We start from the raw sequence: 20,225 nt of genomic DNA, 5'->3' as shown, positions 1-20,225 counted from the left end.
TGAGCTGCTGGTACAATAATAAAATGTTTTGCGGTTCAGATAAATATGCAGGAAATGTTGAGGTTATAATGGGCTGAATGATAATGAGCAGTTTCCCTCAATTCATTCGAAAGTGGGCACACTGGTACGTCAAATTCCAACCACATGAGCCTGCTTTCTACATATTTTTGCTGCATCTCAATTAAGCTCAGCTGGAGGTAGCACTCACGCACACCAATATGTATTTACGCTTTGTTCATCTTTGTTAAATGTCTCAAGCTGAGAGTACAACCAGCCAGAATGAAATAATTAAGCATAAAGCCAGTCCAATAAAGCACAATGATTGCGACAAGACAGGAGTGGTGCAAAACGACAAACATCTTCACAGAAGGGACAATAATCATCTGTGCCCGAAACTGTCTTCCAGGGATGCCTGTGCTGCTGCGGTGTTCTTTCTACAATAAATTATTAGCAACTTGCCCAAATTTCAGTGATACTGATCACACAACAAACCAAGTGACTCGGAAGGCCCACTGAACCAGTCTCATTAAACAAGCTTCTATTGGCATTGAAGGCCTGCAGTGAATCAGCCAATCATCAGTCTCGGCCACATCTGGTCTTCGTGACATCTGAAAAGTTTGATACATGAACCACACCAAAAGCAAACGTGCCTGCTGCTAGACCTCATGGCATGCAGACTTGAAGCATGACAGGCAGAAATATAAATTAATAAAATGATTGAAACCATGACTTTGCATGCAAAACTAAGAATAAATTTAAAAAAAATGGAAACAGAATGGTGAGGAAACTGGCAGCCTGTACAAAGCAGGCATTTACCCACATGCAGTCTGGGTTGTGCCACAATGGATGCCAACTTCATGGCTTAGGTCACAATGGTCACAATCTCATATCCCGGACCAACATTATCCAAGAAAGACTCTGCGTTCAATTCAGTCACTGAAGCTTCGGAACGCTCACTAAGGTTGACGAAGTCCACATCACTGGCACTGTCGTCACGAAATAAATGTGATAACTGCAGTCTGCAATAGCCACATCCTCCACACCACTCGTGGCCATGGTGGTGGATGTCACATGGCATGCGACCAGATGTCATGGTATGCGACCTTTAGGAGAGCATGCAGCTGGCCAATAAACCCTCGTGCACTACCTGAAGGCATCCAAGTTTCCAGAGTCGAAACTGTTGCTATGCAGGTCTAGTTCCCATATGCATATGCCCAGTAAAAGTGGATTTGGGAACAGCCACCGCCACATCTCAACCGGTAGAACATCGCATGCGTGATCCGCAAGATGTCAGTCCAGCTCTCACCAGCAACAAGTTATCTTTTCATCCACTTTCATCTCCCTTTCCTACATCACAATTAAGAACTCCAGATAATCCCACCCCCATGCTTTCATAGGCTTCATTGTCTGTTGGCTTCATATGGTTGTAAGTTACAAAAATCTGGCCCTTTGGTTACACTTGTACAGCCTCTGAGAACAAAATTCACTTATATAAAAATAATGAAAATAAGCATTTTTAAACTAACACTGGTTGGCTGCATTTACCACTCACAAAACATGGACGACAGCTCCCTTCTTGCTAAGAAAGAATTTAGGGCAGAAATTAAGCCACGATATTGCTTCCATTGAGGCACCCTGGCAGCTGGCACAAAATAGCAATTTAAAAAGGGCATGCTGCGGAGAAAAAAAAATGCAAGATAACAAAAGGGGCACTTACTCTGGTCTGCGTTCCCACGGACTCTTTCCTAACGGGCGACCTCAAGACCTGCTCTTCAAGCTCTGTGCTCTCTTTCAACGTCTGCAACACCCACCACGCCCCAATGCACAGCGTTGAAAAAAACGGGACGAAGCAAGCCGCGGCAGCCCAGGACCCCACCTTGTTGTCCTACTATTAAAGTGCCATGCAGAAACAAGGTCAATGTCTTCAGGCAGTGGATTCACCTGTGGTGACCAGAGAGGGGCCATGTGTAAGATACTGCTGCTAAAACAGTGCCTGCTGGTAAAACAGTGGTGACGAGAATCCAGCTGGGCTGAGCCAGGTGCAGTACTCTCAGTGACCACTCAATAACTTTTGCGAGATTTCGCGCAACTAGTAGCAGATGCGTTGACACCTATGGGCAACATTCCTGGCACAATGTCAAGAGTGATGTTGCTCATAGACCCCGACGCGTCTGGTGCCGAGTCACATAAAATCCTGTGAAAGTGATTGTATTCCCAAAAGTGACTGATCGAGAATACTGTCCCAGGTTTATCCTGGCACCTGACTGAGTAAAGAATCCATGCAAGGCTCCAATGGGGCCAGATAGAAGTTAACTTAGTCCCTATATAGCATAAGCGCCTACAGCCTGGGTGCCTGTGCTAGCTTGAAAGCCATGGATCAGCAAATGCATGGTTAGGTGGCCTTATTCAATAAACGGGTGTCCAAGCTCTCTTTGATATGAGATTAAACTTTCGATCCACACAAATCTGCAGTCAGCTGACACACTGGCCTCTTTGGTAACCACAAGTTGTCACCCGTCAAAATGAAAAAGGGTGCGAGACCCCCCCCCCCCAAGGGTCTGTGCACAGCACATTGCATGGGTGCCAAAGAGCATGCGGAACACACATGAGTACAACACAAATGCACACGAAAGGTGCAAAACCAGAGAAAACATACAGGAACACAAGAATGGCAAAAAAGGAACCAGGCAGAAAAGAAACTGCGGGCACAATGTTGCCAACCGGAGGCCATCGTGACAGGGCATGACGCCGCCGTCCCGTCATTGGAGAGGTTGAGTAGGCTACAGCAGGGAGTGCTGCCTGCAGCCTGACCGAGCGACCAGACAGAGAATGACATCCTGCATCATCTGCGCTATTTGCAAACCAAACCACATCGGTCTATACCACATTGTTTCCTAAGCTCTTGTTACATGTACCGTTTCGGGAACACTTTTTTTTTAACACAATAATAGTCAATCTTGTACGCCTTTTTCTTTTCTTTAGCGTTGAACGACTGGCACTTTCCGACCAAGGATGCCTAGTGAGTCTGGGTATCTTGCAGTGCTCATGATAGAAGAATACCAGATGTGCAAAGAAAAATGCAATGTATGTGAGATTGATGACGACTGCTCCATGACAAAATTGTGAAAGGTGTGTAAATTTGAAATGAGCGCAACTCACCATGAAAAGAACTGGCTCTGCAATAACTGTTTTTTGAAACATGCCAGATGTTTTATCACTGATCATTTCTGGCGCCCAATGTTGCATATCACTGCTCTGGTAAGCTCGTACCAACAGGTAATGTGCAGTCGGCGCTCAACCAGCCACACGTGTGACACTAAATTTTATGTAGTAAAGAAAACATGTGCACAAGAAGTTGCACTTCTCTCCCACTTTCTAATTTTTGTGTAGTCTTCATACTGTATTTGATACCAATATATACCTGTGTAGCCCCCAAAGTACCTGTGCAACCAAAAAAATGTTTAAAAATTTTTGGTTTACATATTCCTATTTGCAGTTTGAGTAAATCAATAACTGCACAATGGCAACTGATCGCCCCACAGCTCACATGCAAAGGCCAGAGGATTTTTCATCCAAGCAAATGGATTTTTTCGTGAAAGAAAAAAAGCGCATGTTATGCTGACAGTGCCAGTTGGACTGACCCCGACCTACTATATTCAATGTGGATTTAGTGAACATGATCCCGCTATGTTTGACCGTGTTTCATAGCACACAGAATGCGCATATTATTTGACAGGGTCCATACACATTTTAATATTTTATTTCAATGGTTTGCAAGGGCTAGGAAAGAGTCAACAGAGTGTTAGTGTCCAGAACATCACTACGCTGCACCTGGTGACACCATTCTGCTGTTGCGCAAGGACTTTGTGCAATGGTAGCAGGTCACCAATTACTCGAACGAAAGTTTGATAACTGTTTAAGGAGACTTATAAATACCAGAAAATATGTGTACTTCCTACCTAAATGTGTATGTAACACCAAGAATAAGCATAATCTACAAAAGGAAAAGATATTTAGCGGAAACTTTTTCAGCAAAAGGGGTGCAATGCCAGGCAGAAAACGGGAAGTGAGCTCCACTCCACACATCCTATGGTGTCATTTCGAACTTGTACAGACAGCTGTCATCATGTGCAAACTGCATTTTCTCTACACTACCTGTGTGATACCACTGGGACATTGCATTGGTCTGTCTCCTCTGATTTCCTCTGTCCTGTGTTCCGACTCTAATTCAACAAATGATGCTTGCTGCCTGCGATTCAGTGTTGGTCGAAGTCATTTAGCCAGAAACTCTGCACTCAACAGCGAACCTCAGCAAGAAAAAAGAAAATTCTGTGTGTTGCCTGTAGACCACGTTCGTCCAGAAAGGGTTAACAAACTTCACTGACCAGGTACTAAACATGAGCATTTTTGGGGGGAAAGCTAAAACAATTCGTAAAGTAGAGTCGGCATCACAAGTTTATGGACTGCGAGATCTGAGAAAAAGCTGAATATCTATGTGGCCTGAGAACATCGTCTCTGGATCTTCAGCCTGTGCTATTATTACATGTGAAGAGTAATGGTGTTGCACTTTTTCACTGGCTGAGATGGTGAGCTGCTGAAAAACTCCTTTTTTTTAGAGACTGTAAGCTTGTTGACGCCAACTGTATCCAACTGTTCAAATGACAGTTAGTACACCTGTGTACCTCCATTGAAAAGAGAAAAAATTATGGTCCCCTTTGAGGCAGACATGCACATAAAGAAGTGCTAATAAACAAGAACAATCATCAAGCAGTGAAGTTACAATGAACAGTGAAGTTACAATACTGTTCCACAAGTGAAACAGGCATAAGCTCCAATAACTGCAAGGCCTAAGGCCAAGTGGCAACATGCTACGCTTCTATTCCAATTTTTTTGTCATCCTTCTATCTGTTATTTTTTCTTACTGAAATTTGAACTACAAAATAATTAAACTCCCTAAAGCCCCAACATCTACTAATATGAGAAAAACTTCAACTAAATTCATTTTTCTATTCTAAAGTATAAAGAAAGAAGAGGAAAAACTGCTACATATGCACATGCATTTGGGATGTGCACAATGTAACTTCAAGCTTGATCTGCACATACGCAATTTCAGTCTGAACCTACTATAAACTGAGAACATTCAGAACAAAAATATCACTGAAATAAATTTTATCTAAATACCACACATCTAAAACGGCAATCATTTCGGAAGTAAGCTACAGGCTACATAGGACACTACAGGTGGGGCTCCATGCAATACATCTGTGCTACGTCTTTTAAATTTAAAAAAAAAAAAATGAAATGAAAGAAACGCCATTATGCCCATGCCATTTTTACTTACTTCATGGTAATATTGTGATTATTAGAAGAGGAAATGAACATGAAAGTTCCATTTTTTAAGTTTGTGCCGAAACACTGGCGCAGGTACATCAGTGTGATGTCACACTGATGACGTCACAGATTTCGAAGAGTTCACAGGTGACGTCACAGATTTCGAAGCAACTTTTTATATTTAGGCCACTTTGAGTAGAAGCTCTCAAAACTTGTTATGTTCTCTCTTTGGCTTTTTTCGGAATACTACAATGCAGTTCACCTTTATCGATAAAGGATTAACTAGGCCCGAGCAGACGGCGCCCAAATCTATGACGTCACACCAGCGAGCTGTTGCGGGAACTTCACGGTGACATCGCCACCCCTCTTTCATTTTTGTGTCCTCTCTGGAGCCTCTTACCACGGTAACAGTGCCTTTTTTGGTATTGTAAAAGAGTGCTTTATTAACACAACTCAAATTATTTTTCTCTTTAGCTTCCCTTCAAAGGGTCTTTATTGCTGCTAACAAGAGTGAAATTTCCATCATCCATAGTACAAGCAGCTTAGTTGACAAAAAGAAAGCTGCATTGACAACAAGCAAGGGGGTCACCAATCTTTAAATGTAATTAATAATATAATGACACTACAGTTCTGAAAGTTTCATGTGTCTTGGGCCAGCTGAAATACAGCGCTACTTTGTCTCCTATCCCAAAGCAAAAAGAGTGAGAACAGCCATCATGTCCTTTTTCAGAGATTTCCACATTATCTTGCAAGTGGATAAACCCACAAAAAGCAGGTACTACAACAAAGAAAATTTGTGCAGGCACAAACTTTGTCATCATTTGATTTTTCCATTTCTATACACAGAGGTTATTGCATCTTAAGCCTTACTCATTAATGCATGCTGAGCAGCTTTTCTGTTGAGGAGCCTAGCACAAAATACTTTCGCCTTTTCAATGCAAAAGCAAAGACAACTGATGGTCTTAGATGCAAATTGAACGTTCCGCTTCATATTACTTCCCACTGTTCTTTGAGAGGGTTGGTAGCCAAGAACTCTGCAATATCCGTAGACACTTCTCACTCCAGCCAGGCGCTTGTATTAGATGGTGAATCACGTGAGAGTGCTATACAATTGGAAAGTAATGCGTGAAGGCTAAGGTGCATTCATCATCTGCCTTATAAAATCAACTGGGCAGATGTTCCAAGCCTAAAGCAATACAAAAGATAAGTAATAAGCGAATCCAGAGTCTTAGATTACACTTTTAAAGCACCAAATAGATTACTTTTGCTGACAGCGAAGGAGGGGTACACCAGGCAACGTAAAACTAAAATGCAGCTGGCAACACAAGCTCAAAGTTTGCAGATTAGCTTCCTGTGACGTTGAAGACTGCAAATACATGTGCCTGATGTTGGAAGCCACTGCTAGAATAAAAAGTGACTACTACATTACGTTAGATTATAAGTGAGAACTCCACCTAGAAAAATTTCACAAACTACTCCTGTAAAAAAGAACAGTCTGAATTAATGAGAATGCCGTGAAATTCGTGATGTCAAACTACTATATCATTGGTGTCAGTTTTTAAGCACAGGATGAGCATCTTGTGGTGTGGTATAACATTAAAGAAGGACTTAATTTATTCTGCTAGTGAGCCAGTTCCTTGCTAAGCAAAACCAATAAAGAAAAAAAAAGAGAAGAGAATATACCACAAAGCTGATTGCTGAAGGCATCATCTTTGCTACACTGAATTGGTGATTGGTCTGAATTCGATACCTCGGAATGTTGATTTATAAGCATGAGAAACTTAACACAATGCCCAAAGCAGCTTTTCTAACATGCTGGAGCAAAATTAGTGAATTCTATACTAATGAAGTTAGAATTCAAATACTATTTCATTGCCTTTTTTATGATTATGCTCTATATGGCCAGAAATTAGAGTGATCAAGTTCTAATTTTCCCACTTGTGGAATGGTACATGAGTGGTCTTTGTGGCGTTGAGAAGGGCTTTCGAAAGCTTAATGTATCAGCCACACATGACTCCATGTAGTGTCCATTTGAAGGCATCATCGGTTTGTTTAACAGAGCAGCAAGTTTGCCTTGACCGAGGTGTGGATGATTTTTTTGCCGTTGCATGACTAATTGACCATTTTAATAGCACAGCAAAGAGGAGCAAGGTAAAGGGGACAGTTCCATGTAGGCTGCCACTTAAATGTTGCTTCTCTAATGCAAATTGGTCGGCTGCTTCAACACGGGCGAATGAGATGAGGCAAGAGCACTGACCTGAAGCTTGGCGAGCGGGATGATGTCGCAGTTCTTCGGCCGGTGCCAGACGGTCAGCTGGCTGCTGGCGTTGTAGTAGTAGAAGCGTGACGTGTTCTGGTCAAACAACTCCCACCACTGGTTGTCATCGGTCAGCTTGCTGCATGTAGAGAGTAATCAATGTAACACAGGCAAAAGTAGACGATAAAGTAAAACGAAGTAAATAATGCGCAGTTTTAGTCTTAACTTGCCAACATTGCCTTCTGCCATTTTACTTTAAAATTATCTTCTTGAAACACTGTCTCCATCATAAATTGTGACACAATATTTAGGCGTTTGCAGGCATGCCTTGGTTGTCCTTTTTCTCCTTACTTGGTCATATTTATTTTTGTGTTGCCTGTAATTCTCTTACTCAATAGCACTTTGAATGGAAGACTGTAAAATGTTATTTGTTTATTAAGTAAATCGCCACACTGCCCCGCATTACCACTCTCAAACAAGGTTTTATGTGGGCTTCAGCCAAAACACGCTGTTTAACTAAGTCTATGTGAACGTACGTGAATACGTCGACTTGGTTTGCTTGTAAGCATTATAACTATTTTACTAAATCTGTAAAATTATGCGTCACATTTGGTCTGCTTCAGATACTCCAACACATGAATATCTGTTTTTAGTGTTGAGTTAAAAATCTGTAAGATTTGTGCTTCAATTTTTTTTAAACTTACTGGGTTTCGATAATTTTTGTATATAGGCAGATGAGGTCTTTAATCAGAATTATGCATCCTAGTGTTGCTAAATTTAGATTTCTCAATCCAAATGAAGTAAATTTCTTTCAAAACAGTCAAGTGGTTATCTCATAAAAGCATTTCTACATCTCACATGTATTTGAACAGGAAAATCAGAGTTGGCCCCAAGCTAGAGCTTCCTCGTTAAACAAAACAGTATTCCATTAGGACCAAGAGTGCAGCACTGGCGAACCACGTGCCTTCTGTTTTTCGGTATAGGCTACCCCCCCCCCCCCCCGAAAAAAAAACCTAGTTGCCCTTTTCCCAACTGGAATTTTGTACAGTATTACATTGTTGGTTGCTTTTATTTCCGGCAGCACGACCTGCTTTTCTTGGCACACACCACGCTGTAATAAATCCATTTCCCACATAGCAGACACTGCTACAATGGCTAGATAGACCTCTCTCACTGCTGGAAATCGCAAGAAATAAGTAGCGCAATGCATACGAATGAGAGATGTAATGTGCCAGGTAATTCTATGTAAAATTAAGTCTAATACGCTTACGTCCCAAATATGGCACCATTATTTCTTGGATGGTGTTGCAGATCCGGGTTGCGATAACATAATACCCTTCCACTCTTGAGTTTATTCCAAATCTCCCATTAGAACACTCTGATTGGCCAAAATATTTCGGACCGCACCCATTTTGCCTGCCTGTCGTGCGGTCGCAATAATTCTGATTAATCATGGAAGGCCAACGGCGGATCTAGAATAAAGTCAAAGTGGAATAGCTTTAAGATATCGTGACCCTGAATTTATTTACCACTAAGCGAGCAGAGAGACACGTTTGTGCAATGAACAGCCACAGTGATTGCGCTTGTGACCAGAACAAACTATGTCACTTGCTGTAAGCACAAAGGAGCACAAATAACGAGTAATTTTACGTAACCTTACGACCCCAAGCTTTAGTTGTAATGCGTGACGTACTCATTTCGTAGAAAGCACTGCGGATAAAAAAAAAAAAAAAAAAAAGCTGCATTGCAAAACGTAAAGGATGAACCATTTAAGAGGGGTCACGGGGTGACAGTTCACTGTTTCCGAGGTTGCTTTTGCAACGTTGCACTGCCTTCCAACCCTACGATGAGTCAGCTCATTTCAAGTGCGCCTTTGTGCATGCTTGTTCGAAGCTCGGCTGCTCAAGAATTATCTCCGCGTGCTGGGCAAACAAGCCCCGTGCCAAGCACCTGCGCCTGCACACAATGCACTGTCCCTGACACAGGCAGTGGTCCTGCTTTCGGCGCCACCTCTGTTGCCTCTACGAAAGCGCAGGCACGGCTCACTCACATTTTGACGCCTATGGGTGGGTCCCAGACGCACTCGCCCGTCGTCAGGTTGGCGTACATGTGCTCCTTGGTGCGAGGCTCGATTATCTCGACCCATTCCGCCCTGCGACAGAGCGACCAAAACAGCACGTCGGCACAAGCATCTCTCTCTCTCCTCCACATTTCACAACCAGAAAGAAAGTGGTCATGAGAGTACCTGCAGCAATGCTATACAGCCTTCTCTCTCTCTCTCTCTCTATATATATATATATATATATATATATATATATATATATATATATATATTTTTTTTTTTTTTGCGTTGCAAACTTCACAGTGGCAGGAACCACTGCACAGGTGATAGGCACAAGACACCAAGACATGCAAGCGAGGTGAATACAGCGCTCAATGGTGTCTGCACCTTCTTAACAGTGGCCTTGTTACGTGCCACTGAGTTATGTGTCACCATGAAGAGTTCCCAGCTACTGAACATGCACTAACTAGCCCAATGTGGAGCTCTAGGCAAGCAGACCTTTGCCGTACAGACCCAGCAATGGCAAAGAACAGTAAACATGGCCACGGCCATGACAACTCCACTGGTTGTTTGTAGTTAAGGCAGCAACAGCTAGAGCATGCTAGCACTCGCGTGCCAGCACCCAATTGGGAGCGACATTCTTTGGCTGTGTGGAGTTCATGCATACTGACCTACTTCTCTCGCAGTATTTAATCCTTTCCATCTCACATAACTTCAATGTTCAATGCCATCATTTGAACACTCTCTCATATCTCTACCGGACAATGTGAATGTCTTAAAGGGACACTAAAGGCAAATACTAAGTCGGCGTGTACTGTTCACATACCATTCCAGAAACATCACAATGCTTGTTTCGTGCAAAGAAAAGACTTAGTTTACGAGAAAATGGCAGCTGATGGGTCCGAATACCTTTTTCAAAATTCAAATCTCCCGCTATCCAACCGAGGGAGTGGTGATGTTGCATACGCCGTCACCACCCTTTGCAGCCGTCAGTGAGTAAAACAGCACCCGATAGATGGTGGTATCAAGCCAAGAGAAATAAAAGAGAGCGGTGGATTCGCCGCTGCAGCTGCTTTTTGGTCAAATGGCATGGACCGTTCGCGCATCCCGCAAGATCACACGGAAGTTAAATTCTCTGCTACTTACAGTTTGTGTGAGTTTCGCGAGCCTGCAAAACCAGCGCAGCACTGCGCGATAATGAAACTACTGAAACACGAAAGTGTGGGCGGCGCAGGGTCAAGCGAAAACGAAACGTTTCGACCACCCGTGTCGTTGTCGACAGTAATTTCAATGAGTTTTTTCTAAATAATGAAATAGAATTGGACAAGTAGAATTTTATTTCATCTTATAATACAAGGATGTTTTTTGCAATGAGTAGCCGAGTACTAGTGACAGAATTTAACTGAGGAATGCTTTCGTCATCGTGCAAGTGCTTGAATGTCCCGGGGGAGTCTCTGATCATGTCCTGCATTTACCTCAATTTCTCGATTAGTAAGGCTCTGTTCACGATAATATTGACGCCTTAGAGATTCTCGAGCACTAATCTATCAATTTAGCTTGACTTAGTATTTGCCTTTAGTGTCCCTTTAAAGTCTCTAGAGCAGTTTTTACAAGAATAACTGTCTTGTTGACTCTTTCTGCTGCATGTGTTGTCCCTTAGTTCCAACGACTATGACCATTGTGTAATCATCATCATCATCATACCATCATCATTATTATTATTAAAGAGCCAAGATGACAACACCTCTCATACATGCCCTGCATGACGGTCACGTGGTAGCGATGGCACACAAACAGGCGATGAACGGCATAGTTGAAGGATGACATGTTTACTCCACAATCTTATGTCCACGACACACACACAAAGAAAAGAAAAAAAGCAACTGGGTTGCAATGATAGCAGCTGGCACGGTCAGCAGTCGTTTATTTGAAGGATAGGGCTCAAGAGCAGCCCTCTATTTACACAGCATTCATAGCACACTCCAGATAACATGGCAGCTAATGCAACACTTCAAGAACCTAAGGAACTGAATAATACTATAGCCATGCATTACGCCAAAGAAGCGGTTCTGAAAGCTGCTGCAACCGATGCGAAAATAATATGATGCAATGAGCACATCTCAAGGAGAAGTAGAAATGTAAGCCTGATAACACAGCAAAAGATTACAAGTATGATGCATTTGTGATCATCATCATCATCATAACAATCACTATCATCATCCTGTTTTATGTCCACTGCAAGATGAAGGCCTCTCCCTGTGATCTCCAATTATCACTGTCCTGCGCCCGACCGATTCCAACTAGCGCCCTCGAATTTCCTAATTTCATTGCTCCACCTAGTCTTCTGTCGTCCTCGATTGCGTTTTTCTTCTCTTGGTACCCATTCTGTAACCCGAATGGTCCAACGGTTATCTAACCGGCGCATTACATGACCTGCCCAGCTCCATTTCTTTCTCTTGATGACTATTAGAATATTGTCTATACCAGTTTGCTCTCTGATCCAAATCGCTCTCTTTATACCTCTTAAAGTTATGCCTAGCATTCTTCGTTCAATCGCTCCTTGCGTGGTCCTTAACTTGTCCTCAAGGTTCTTTGTCCGTCTCCAATTCTCTGCCCCATATGTCAGCACTGGTAAAATGCACTGATTGTACACCTTCCTTTTCAATGATAATGGTAAACTTACAGTCAGCAGCTGGCAATGGCTGCCGTATACGATCCAACCCATTTTTATTATTCTGTGAATTCCTTCTCATGATCTGGGTTCCCTGTGATTATTTGACCTAGGTTAACGTACTCCTTCACAGACTATAGAGACCGACTGACGATCCTGAACTCTTGTTCCTTTGCCCGGCTATTTATCATTATCTTTGTCTTCTGCACATTAATCTTCAACCCCGCTCTTACACTCTCTCTGTTAAGGTCCTCAATCATTTGTTGTAACTCGTCTGCATTGTTGCTGAATAAAACAACGTCATCGGCAAACCAAAGGTTGCTGAGATATTTGCCGTTGATCTTTACTCCTAAGCCTTCCCAGTTTAATAGCTTGAATACTTCTTCCAAGCACGTGGTGAATACATTGGAGAGATTGTGTCTCCCTGTCTGATCTCTTTCTTCATAGCTATAATAATAATAATAATAATAATAATAATAATAATAATAATAATAATAATAATAATAATAATAATAATAATAATAATAACAATAATAATAATAATCTTTATTACATCCAATCGTGTCATGGTTACAAATCCAGCCCGCATAAGCAACATTGCTTGTGTGCGAGGCTGGGCAGTCAGCTGGTAGGACTGATATGTGTACAAATAAATAAATAAGAGAAAAAGAAAGAAATATAGGAAAAAAAATAATATTACAAAAAATGATATTGCAAACAAAAGATAATGTTGCATCAAGAGGAAAAAAGACATTGACATTAAAGATGACTTCACAATCAGGTTCGCATGCTTCAAATCACGAAGAAAATTTTAAAAAATATGGGCATTACTTATCACCCATGACCTTAAATGTGATTTTATTTGTTTAAATGTTCCTGTGATATCATTCTCATTCAATTTATTGAATTTACCCGGCATGTAGAAAGCGCGAGTCCTCTTGCTGTAGTTTGTGTACACACGAGGTACCACATATTTTTCTGTCTGATGTAAGCTGCGAGATTTCACGTTCAAGTTTTTGAATTTAGTAGAAAAACAACTCTTACACATGACGTCGAACAAAACTTGTTGCTCGACAAACAACATGCCTGACTGGTACATGCTCGGCAATACATCTTCCCCATGACCAAATGTGCCATACGAGAGGCTATAAGCAATTTTTTTTAGGATGCGGTTAATCTTCCTGCTTTTCTTGTGTAGAATTAAGGCAGCTGGAGAACCACTGTAGATATTTTTCAAGGTATTTACGTAAGCGTTCTGTACTCCTTGATTACATAATGTCGCTATGACTGTTGGTATCTCTACTGAATCAAATGCCTTTTCGTAATCTATGACAGCCATATAGAGAGGCTTATTATACTCTGCGGAATTCTCGATAACCTGATTAACGACATGGATATGATCCATTGCAGAGTGTCTGTTCCTGAAGCCCGCCTGTTGTTCCCTTGGTTGATTAAAGTCCAGTGTTGCCCTTATTCTATTGGAGATTATTTTGGTAAATATTTTATATAACACTGGGAGTAAGCTAATGGGCCTATAATATTTCAATCCTTTAACGTCTCCCTTTTTGTGGATTAGAATACTGTTTGCATTCTTCCACTTTTCTGGAATCCTTGCAGTCGATAGACACTTCATATAGAGAGCCACCAGTTTTCCAAGCATTATGTCTCCTCCATCTTTGATTAAATCGACTGTTATTCCATCTTCTCCTGCCGCTCTTCCTCGTTTCAAGTCTTGTAAGGCCCTTCTGACCTCATCGCTAGTTATAGGAGGAGTTTCTGTATTCTGTTCATTACTGTTTCTAGTGGACGTATCCTGCCTCCTTTGGGCACTGTACAGGTCAGAATTCTTCCGTTGCTTTTACTATACCTTCCAGATTGCTGACGATATTACCCTACTTATCTTTCAGTGCATACATCTTGGTTTGTCCTATGCCAAGTTTCTTTCTCACTGATTTCAGGCTGCGTCCATTTATTACGGCTTCTTCAGTCTTTCTCACGTGATAGTTTCGAACATCCCTTACTTTCGCCTTGTTGATCAGTTTTGACAGTTCCGCGAATTCTATCCTATCTCTTGAGTTGGACACTTTCATTTTTTGTCGTTTCTTTATTAGGTCCTATGTTATTTGGGAGAGCTTGCCTACTGGTTGCCTTGGTGCCTTGCCTCTCACTTCAATTACTGCCACTGAAGACAACCTAGTTACGGTTTCTTTCATTAGTTCTATGTGATCATAATATCTCTGTTCTAAGGCTGCATATTTGTTCGCAAGTACCAGCCTGAATTGGCCTGCTTTTACCCTTACTGTCTCTAGGTTGACCTGTTTCTTCTTGACCAATTTTGCTCTTTCTCTCTTCAGATTGAGGTGAATCCTAGCCCTCACCAACCCATGATCACTGCACTTCTACATCCTGCACTATGCTGGGATCAGCAGAAAGTATGAAGTCAATTTCATTTCTTGTTTCACCATTAGGGCTTTTCCAGGTCCACTTTCTGTTGCTACGCTTCTTGTAAAAGGTGTTCATTATTCGAAGCTTATTTCTTCATGCAAATTCTACAAGCATCTCTCCTCTAGCGTTCCTAGAATCGACCCCGTAGTTGCCGACTGCTTGTTCACCAACCTACCTTTTCCCCACTTTCGCACTGAAGTCGCCCATTACTACAGTATACCGAGTTTGCACTTTTCTCATTGCTAATTCAACATCGTCATACAACTGATCTACTTCCTCATCATCGTGACTGGATGTTGGAGCATAGGCTTGTACTACCTTTAATCTATACCTCTTATTAAGTTTGATTACGACTACAGCTACTCTCTCATTAATGCTGTAGAATTCATCAATGTTGCCCGCTATGTCCTTATGGATTAGGAATGCTACCCCGTATTGCTTCTTATCTGGGGGACCTCTATAGTAGAGGGCATGTCCATTATTCAGCAATGTATAACCTCACCAGTTCTAATCTCACTAAGGCCGATGATATCCCAAACAATGTCTGATAATTCCTGAAAGAGTCCTGCTAAGCTAGCCTCACTCGAGAGGGTTCGGTAAACAAAATACATTTTTGCTGGGAATGCCTGGTTGCCACAGCGTAGATTTGAGGCAAAATCCTCTGGCTTCCTGTCCTGCGGACGTATTCTTGCACAATTACTTTCGGCGGTTAATACATTAGTGTGTCCCCACATATGCAGCAGCTCTGACAATTATAATCTCGTTTAACATTACAAAACAGCACTCACATTACAAGCAGCATTGTATGGGAGGGATATTAGTTGAGCTTGACTGCCTCAGGTTCTTTGCCAAACAGTGAAATATTAATACATGAAATAAGCTTGCATACCACCTCCACTGAATGTGACAGCCACAACTGAGAATTGAACCCATAACTAGCAGCATGACATTATAGCAATTGGAGGCCACCATATAATGTAGTAGGTTATGTAACTACTGTTTCCAGTCGAATTAACTACACGTGCCACGCTAATACACAGTAGCTTTGCTTATTTATCCATGCAACAAAGTTAATGAACCTCCAGAACCTCCTACCCCAAAAAATACTCCCAGGGTTCTATATTGGCATTTACAGGGTCCTGTTTTGTGAACATCCTTCAGTAAGAATTGCTGGAATAGTTGAAGTGATCACTTCGTAATGAGTTTCAATGTTCTAGAGCTACGAAGCATAGTAGAGTGTCCATTGTTATATTTTCTTTGCAGTGCATGGCCTAGCTCGATAATACGAAGAAACATTCATTTGCACACAAGAGGTCACTGTTCCAAGTGTGGCCGACTGCCATTATTTTGGGTGATGCACAATACTTTCAAACTACAGGGACCAGCTCACAAAGCAAACCATTGATGCATTTTATATCACTAAACACAACACTTTTCTCAGTCAGCCATTGGTAATCCTGTAACAGCACAAATTTTCATGTTTGGAAGACCAGTATAAAAGGAGATAAGGCTTGGGTAAACAAATAAAAATTTAGCACTATCTTTTTCACTTCTGTTATGAAGTGCACATTTCTGTTGCAAAATGGTACACTAGAATACATACATGAAGGTTACACGAGGAGGATAGGCCTCGTCAGGCATATACAGCCTTTAGCCTCCCTCCTGATGTGTCGATGCATGTTTGGATGCTGTATATGAAATTGAAAAGGAGAGAAAAATAAAAACTTTCAAAGGTATTTCTTTTCAAGAAAACAAAATTTAGTTGCAAGTCGCAGTGTCTGTTTTGTCCACTTTCTTCTTTCTATCGTGTTCTGTCCACTGACCCACTCCCCCAACCCCCGTTTTCAAGATTTTTTTTTTTTCTTTAGTCACACATCAAAAGCCCTATTCCAATGGCAATGAGTTTCTGCAACTGACATTGTGCCTTCCTGCCACATACAAACAATTCCCACAAGGAAATGGCGAATGCATCCCAACCAGAAAATATGCAAGCACGTCTGCTCAGCGAGCAGACAATGTTTTAGATCAAAGGCAAATGTAGTCACCACAAGTATCTGCTAGTTGCAATGTTGTCTTTGCCTAAGAACGAAACAGATGGCATAAGTGCTTGCTGGTTGCAAGCACCAGACCTTATGTTAACCCTAGGAAGCTTTGGACTACTCCTGGTCAATTTTATTCTCCTATATTTATCGTCTGCTGCAAAAAGCAGGACACACACACACACACATTGCAGATGGTTTCAATTGCAAACCACTGCCACAAATTTTTGCGCATGCCTAGCATCGCAAAGCAGCTGAACTGGCAAAAAGCAGCTTTACTTCACCGCACACAAATTCACATGCCTAGCATCGCAAAGCGGCTGAACTGGCAAAAAGCAGCTTTACTTCACCGCACACAAAATATCTCCGGATATTTGCGTCAATGACAACACAAGATTGGAAGGCATTTCACAGATCAGCAGTGCTCTTGCACATACATATCTCTGCTGTGTTGTCGTTATGCCCTATTTCATTTGTGAAGTCAACAGCTTGTGAAGCTGTGGGGGACATTACATAACAGACAATTCTGCTTGATAGAATGCAATCTGCTTCAATGTGGCTTCACACAGAAGCAACTAGCAACAGCCTTGGCAGCAGGAGTGTTGTTTTTAAAGACGGTTAGTGATTTTCTATAAAATTGGAGACTAGTCTGCCATTAGCGAAACTATTCTGAGTGCTCAAATTTGCAAATGCAAGAAGTATGTATAATGTTGGCAGCAATCCCGCAAGACTAACACCACTTGAGGCATTACAGTCGCCACCATCATGACCAACAGGATGCAAACCTCTATGCCAGTTACCATCACTGATACAGGATGATGTCACAGGCCAGATGTCACGTAAGAGACTGTCAACAGAAAGTCTAGGTGGCAGACATGACCAATGAATTTGGAAATATATGACACAACCCTTATGCTTTTTCAAATCATTGCAGCATTGTTACAGCTGCACTATATTGCATTCCACTTCCTGCTCAGGGTCAAAAAAGTAAAAGAACAAATGTCACAATACTTCAAAAAGTAGACAATGCTCACTTTGAACCTTACACATTCGGTAGTTTTACTTGGTCTGGAGACACGACTTTGTAACTTTCTTGTTTGTTCATTTTCAATTTACTTTTGGTGATTGGCTCACATGCCACTACACCCAATGCAAGACCATTTGGTAAAACTGACATGAAATATAACAGAAAGAAAATAATTGTTTAAAGGAATGGTAATGTTGGCGAACTGGGATATCATACTTGTGGAATGTAGTGCAAAAAGAACACAAAGAACAAAAAGCGAAACTGCTTGCATCAGTCCTTCATCCACTGCAGCTTTTTCTGCTGCTCTTCACAACTAAAAAAAAGTGATGTTAAGGCACAGCCTCTAGATCTCTTACGATGAACACTCTAAGACAGTGCCACACACATTTTAGAATATACATTCCTCACTCTCTCTAAAATTCCCAATGGGTGTTGCATTGGACTCTATATAAAAAAAAAAAGTTTCAGCTGAAAAAGCTTAGAGTGATTGATATTCTACTTCCCATGTTTTGTCATAACGCAGTGGTGCCTCTGTGGGATCGCCCAGATTTATGAAAGTGCACACAGTAACACTGCTCAGCGAGCTATGTTAAATTGACACCGAAGATAGCAACATTACGAGTTGCGTTAGTGAATCACCCTGTGCAACGCAAGACAGCCACTCTTACAGCGAGAGCAGGCCTCAAAAGGCAAGAAAGAGACGCAAAAAGCTAAAGATGGGTGGCGCTGCCGCGTGCAAGTTCCTCCACCAGTTCGCTGTGATGTCATGCATCTTGATGACATCTGCTCGTGCCTAGTTTATTTATTGGTAAAGATGAATACAGTGCATTCTAAAGAAGCCCAAGATAGACCTTGGCAATCGTCGAGAACTGTCACTTTGCCACAGAGGCCCAAATATGAGAAGACACTTTAAAATAGGTGACGTCACATTGATGCAGTGGCACTGAAGTTATGATGCAAAACTAAAACTACAAAAAGAAGTTCTTCTTTTTCTTCTAATAATAAAGCTCTTACAGCAAATAACTAAAGCTATAGTTTTGACAGAATACATTATCAATCTAAACTTACTAATGTTTATTTTTGGTGTCCCTTTAACGCTTTATAATGGTGCAAAATAAGTGGTGAATTTGTAAACAATGTGATTTAAACACAAGCAGAAAAAATAATTGCCTCCTTTTTTTTTGTTCGCATGTCTGCACAGGTCACCAAAAATGTGCCTTCAAGATTGTTGAAATCAAAATAGAACGGTCTAAAATGCTTCAGGTTTTGCCTGAATTATGTTTGGCTCTTGATACAAGGCTGTCATACAAACGGTTCAGATTAGGTGAAAGTTCAGCTAAAGGCCAACTACAACGAAATGCAACTTTGGCAAAACTGCAGGGCTGGTAATTGCCTAATATTCTTTACTAGCAGCCCTTTAAATAGCACATAACCAGAAAATGCATGCACCTGTCGTTAGCGGATGTGACATGGTTCCCAGCATGTGACCTTCAAGATTTCTTCAGCGTGCCATGGGCAGCACCTGATCTCGCAGGTGATGCCAACGAACCACACATTCTTAGTCATACGTCACTTCTGGCGAGCGGTAGTAACAGCATTGGTTTTTTTTTTTTCTCCTTAATTTTTTTTTACTTTTGCAATGACAAACATCTACTCTTGCACGGCTTTCATCGTGCATCCATGATTAACTAAAACAAAAATTTTCACAGAGGCTGCCTTTCATCTACACTATCTGAAACTAAGCTCCTTACGCGGCCTGAACTTTCACTGCAGTTGGCCTTTCAATTAGTTTCTTTTTCTATAAAGTTCATTAAAGTATAATGTACTTTCTAACCTGTTTATTAGAACTGGAAGCAAATTATTCTAAACGCACTAGGCTCACACTGGCAGGAGAGCGACAACGTAGAAGGGGGCAAACAATTTAACCTGTAAAAGATGCAGTCACATGAAATTCATCCAGATGTGCACAGAGGAGTCGCTTATTGCCACACACTGGGTATTTCACCAATGGCTGCATCCAATTAGCATTAAACATAGGGGATTGTAGGCATAATATTTTGCATGCTAGAAAACACCACACAAATTATCGAAATCAGCAATAGTTGCCAAATAAGCTCTTCAATTTCTTATTTTCACAAATGAACTTCTTCATTTGACTGGTTTGTTGATGGGGAAGAATGTCCCAAAGCAACTGAAAGTCTATGAAGGACAACATAGAAGGAGCACTACAGATTAATCTTCACCAGCTGGGTTTCAAGATGGAGAGGTGGTTAAGTTGGTAAGGACTCACTTTAATCGTGTAACACAGCATAAACAAACAGGGACAAATGGCAGAAAAAGACTACACTGCGCTGACTCCCAAATGGTTCTGATAAGAAAACATCCGACATTTA

At 41.5% G+C, this 20,225-nt stretch overlaps 1 protein-coding gene across 1 annotated transcript in view; it reads right to left on the bottom strand.

The window, feature by feature from the left end:
* Window positions 1-20,225, bottom strand: part of RhoGAP93B (MyTH4 and RhoGAP_KIAA1688 domain-containing protein RhoGAP93B) — a 57,280-nt gene that overhangs the window by 34,361 nt on the left and 2,694 nt on the right. Inside the window, exons 2-4 of the mRNA XM_050167658.2 lie at window positions 9,639-9,740; window positions 7,589-7,727; window positions 1,718-1,798 (exon numbers count right to left, since the gene is read on the bottom strand). Coding sequence (XP_050023615.1) covers window positions 1,718-1,798; window positions 7,589-7,727; window positions 9,639-9,740 — 322 coding nt within the window. The remainder of the gene's footprint in view (window positions 1-1,717; window positions 1,799-7,588; window positions 7,728-9,638; window positions 9,741-20,225) is intronic.

The sequence above is a fragment of the Dermacentor andersoni genome, chromosome 11 (assembly GCF_023375885.2).
Source record: "Dermacentor andersoni chromosome 11, qqDerAnde1_hic_scaffold, whole genome shotgun sequence".
Lineage (NCBI taxonomy): Eukaryota > Metazoa > Arthropoda > Arachnida > Ixodida > Ixodidae > Dermacentor > Dermacentor andersoni.
This window is presented reverse-complemented; position numbering and strand designations above follow the sequence as displayed.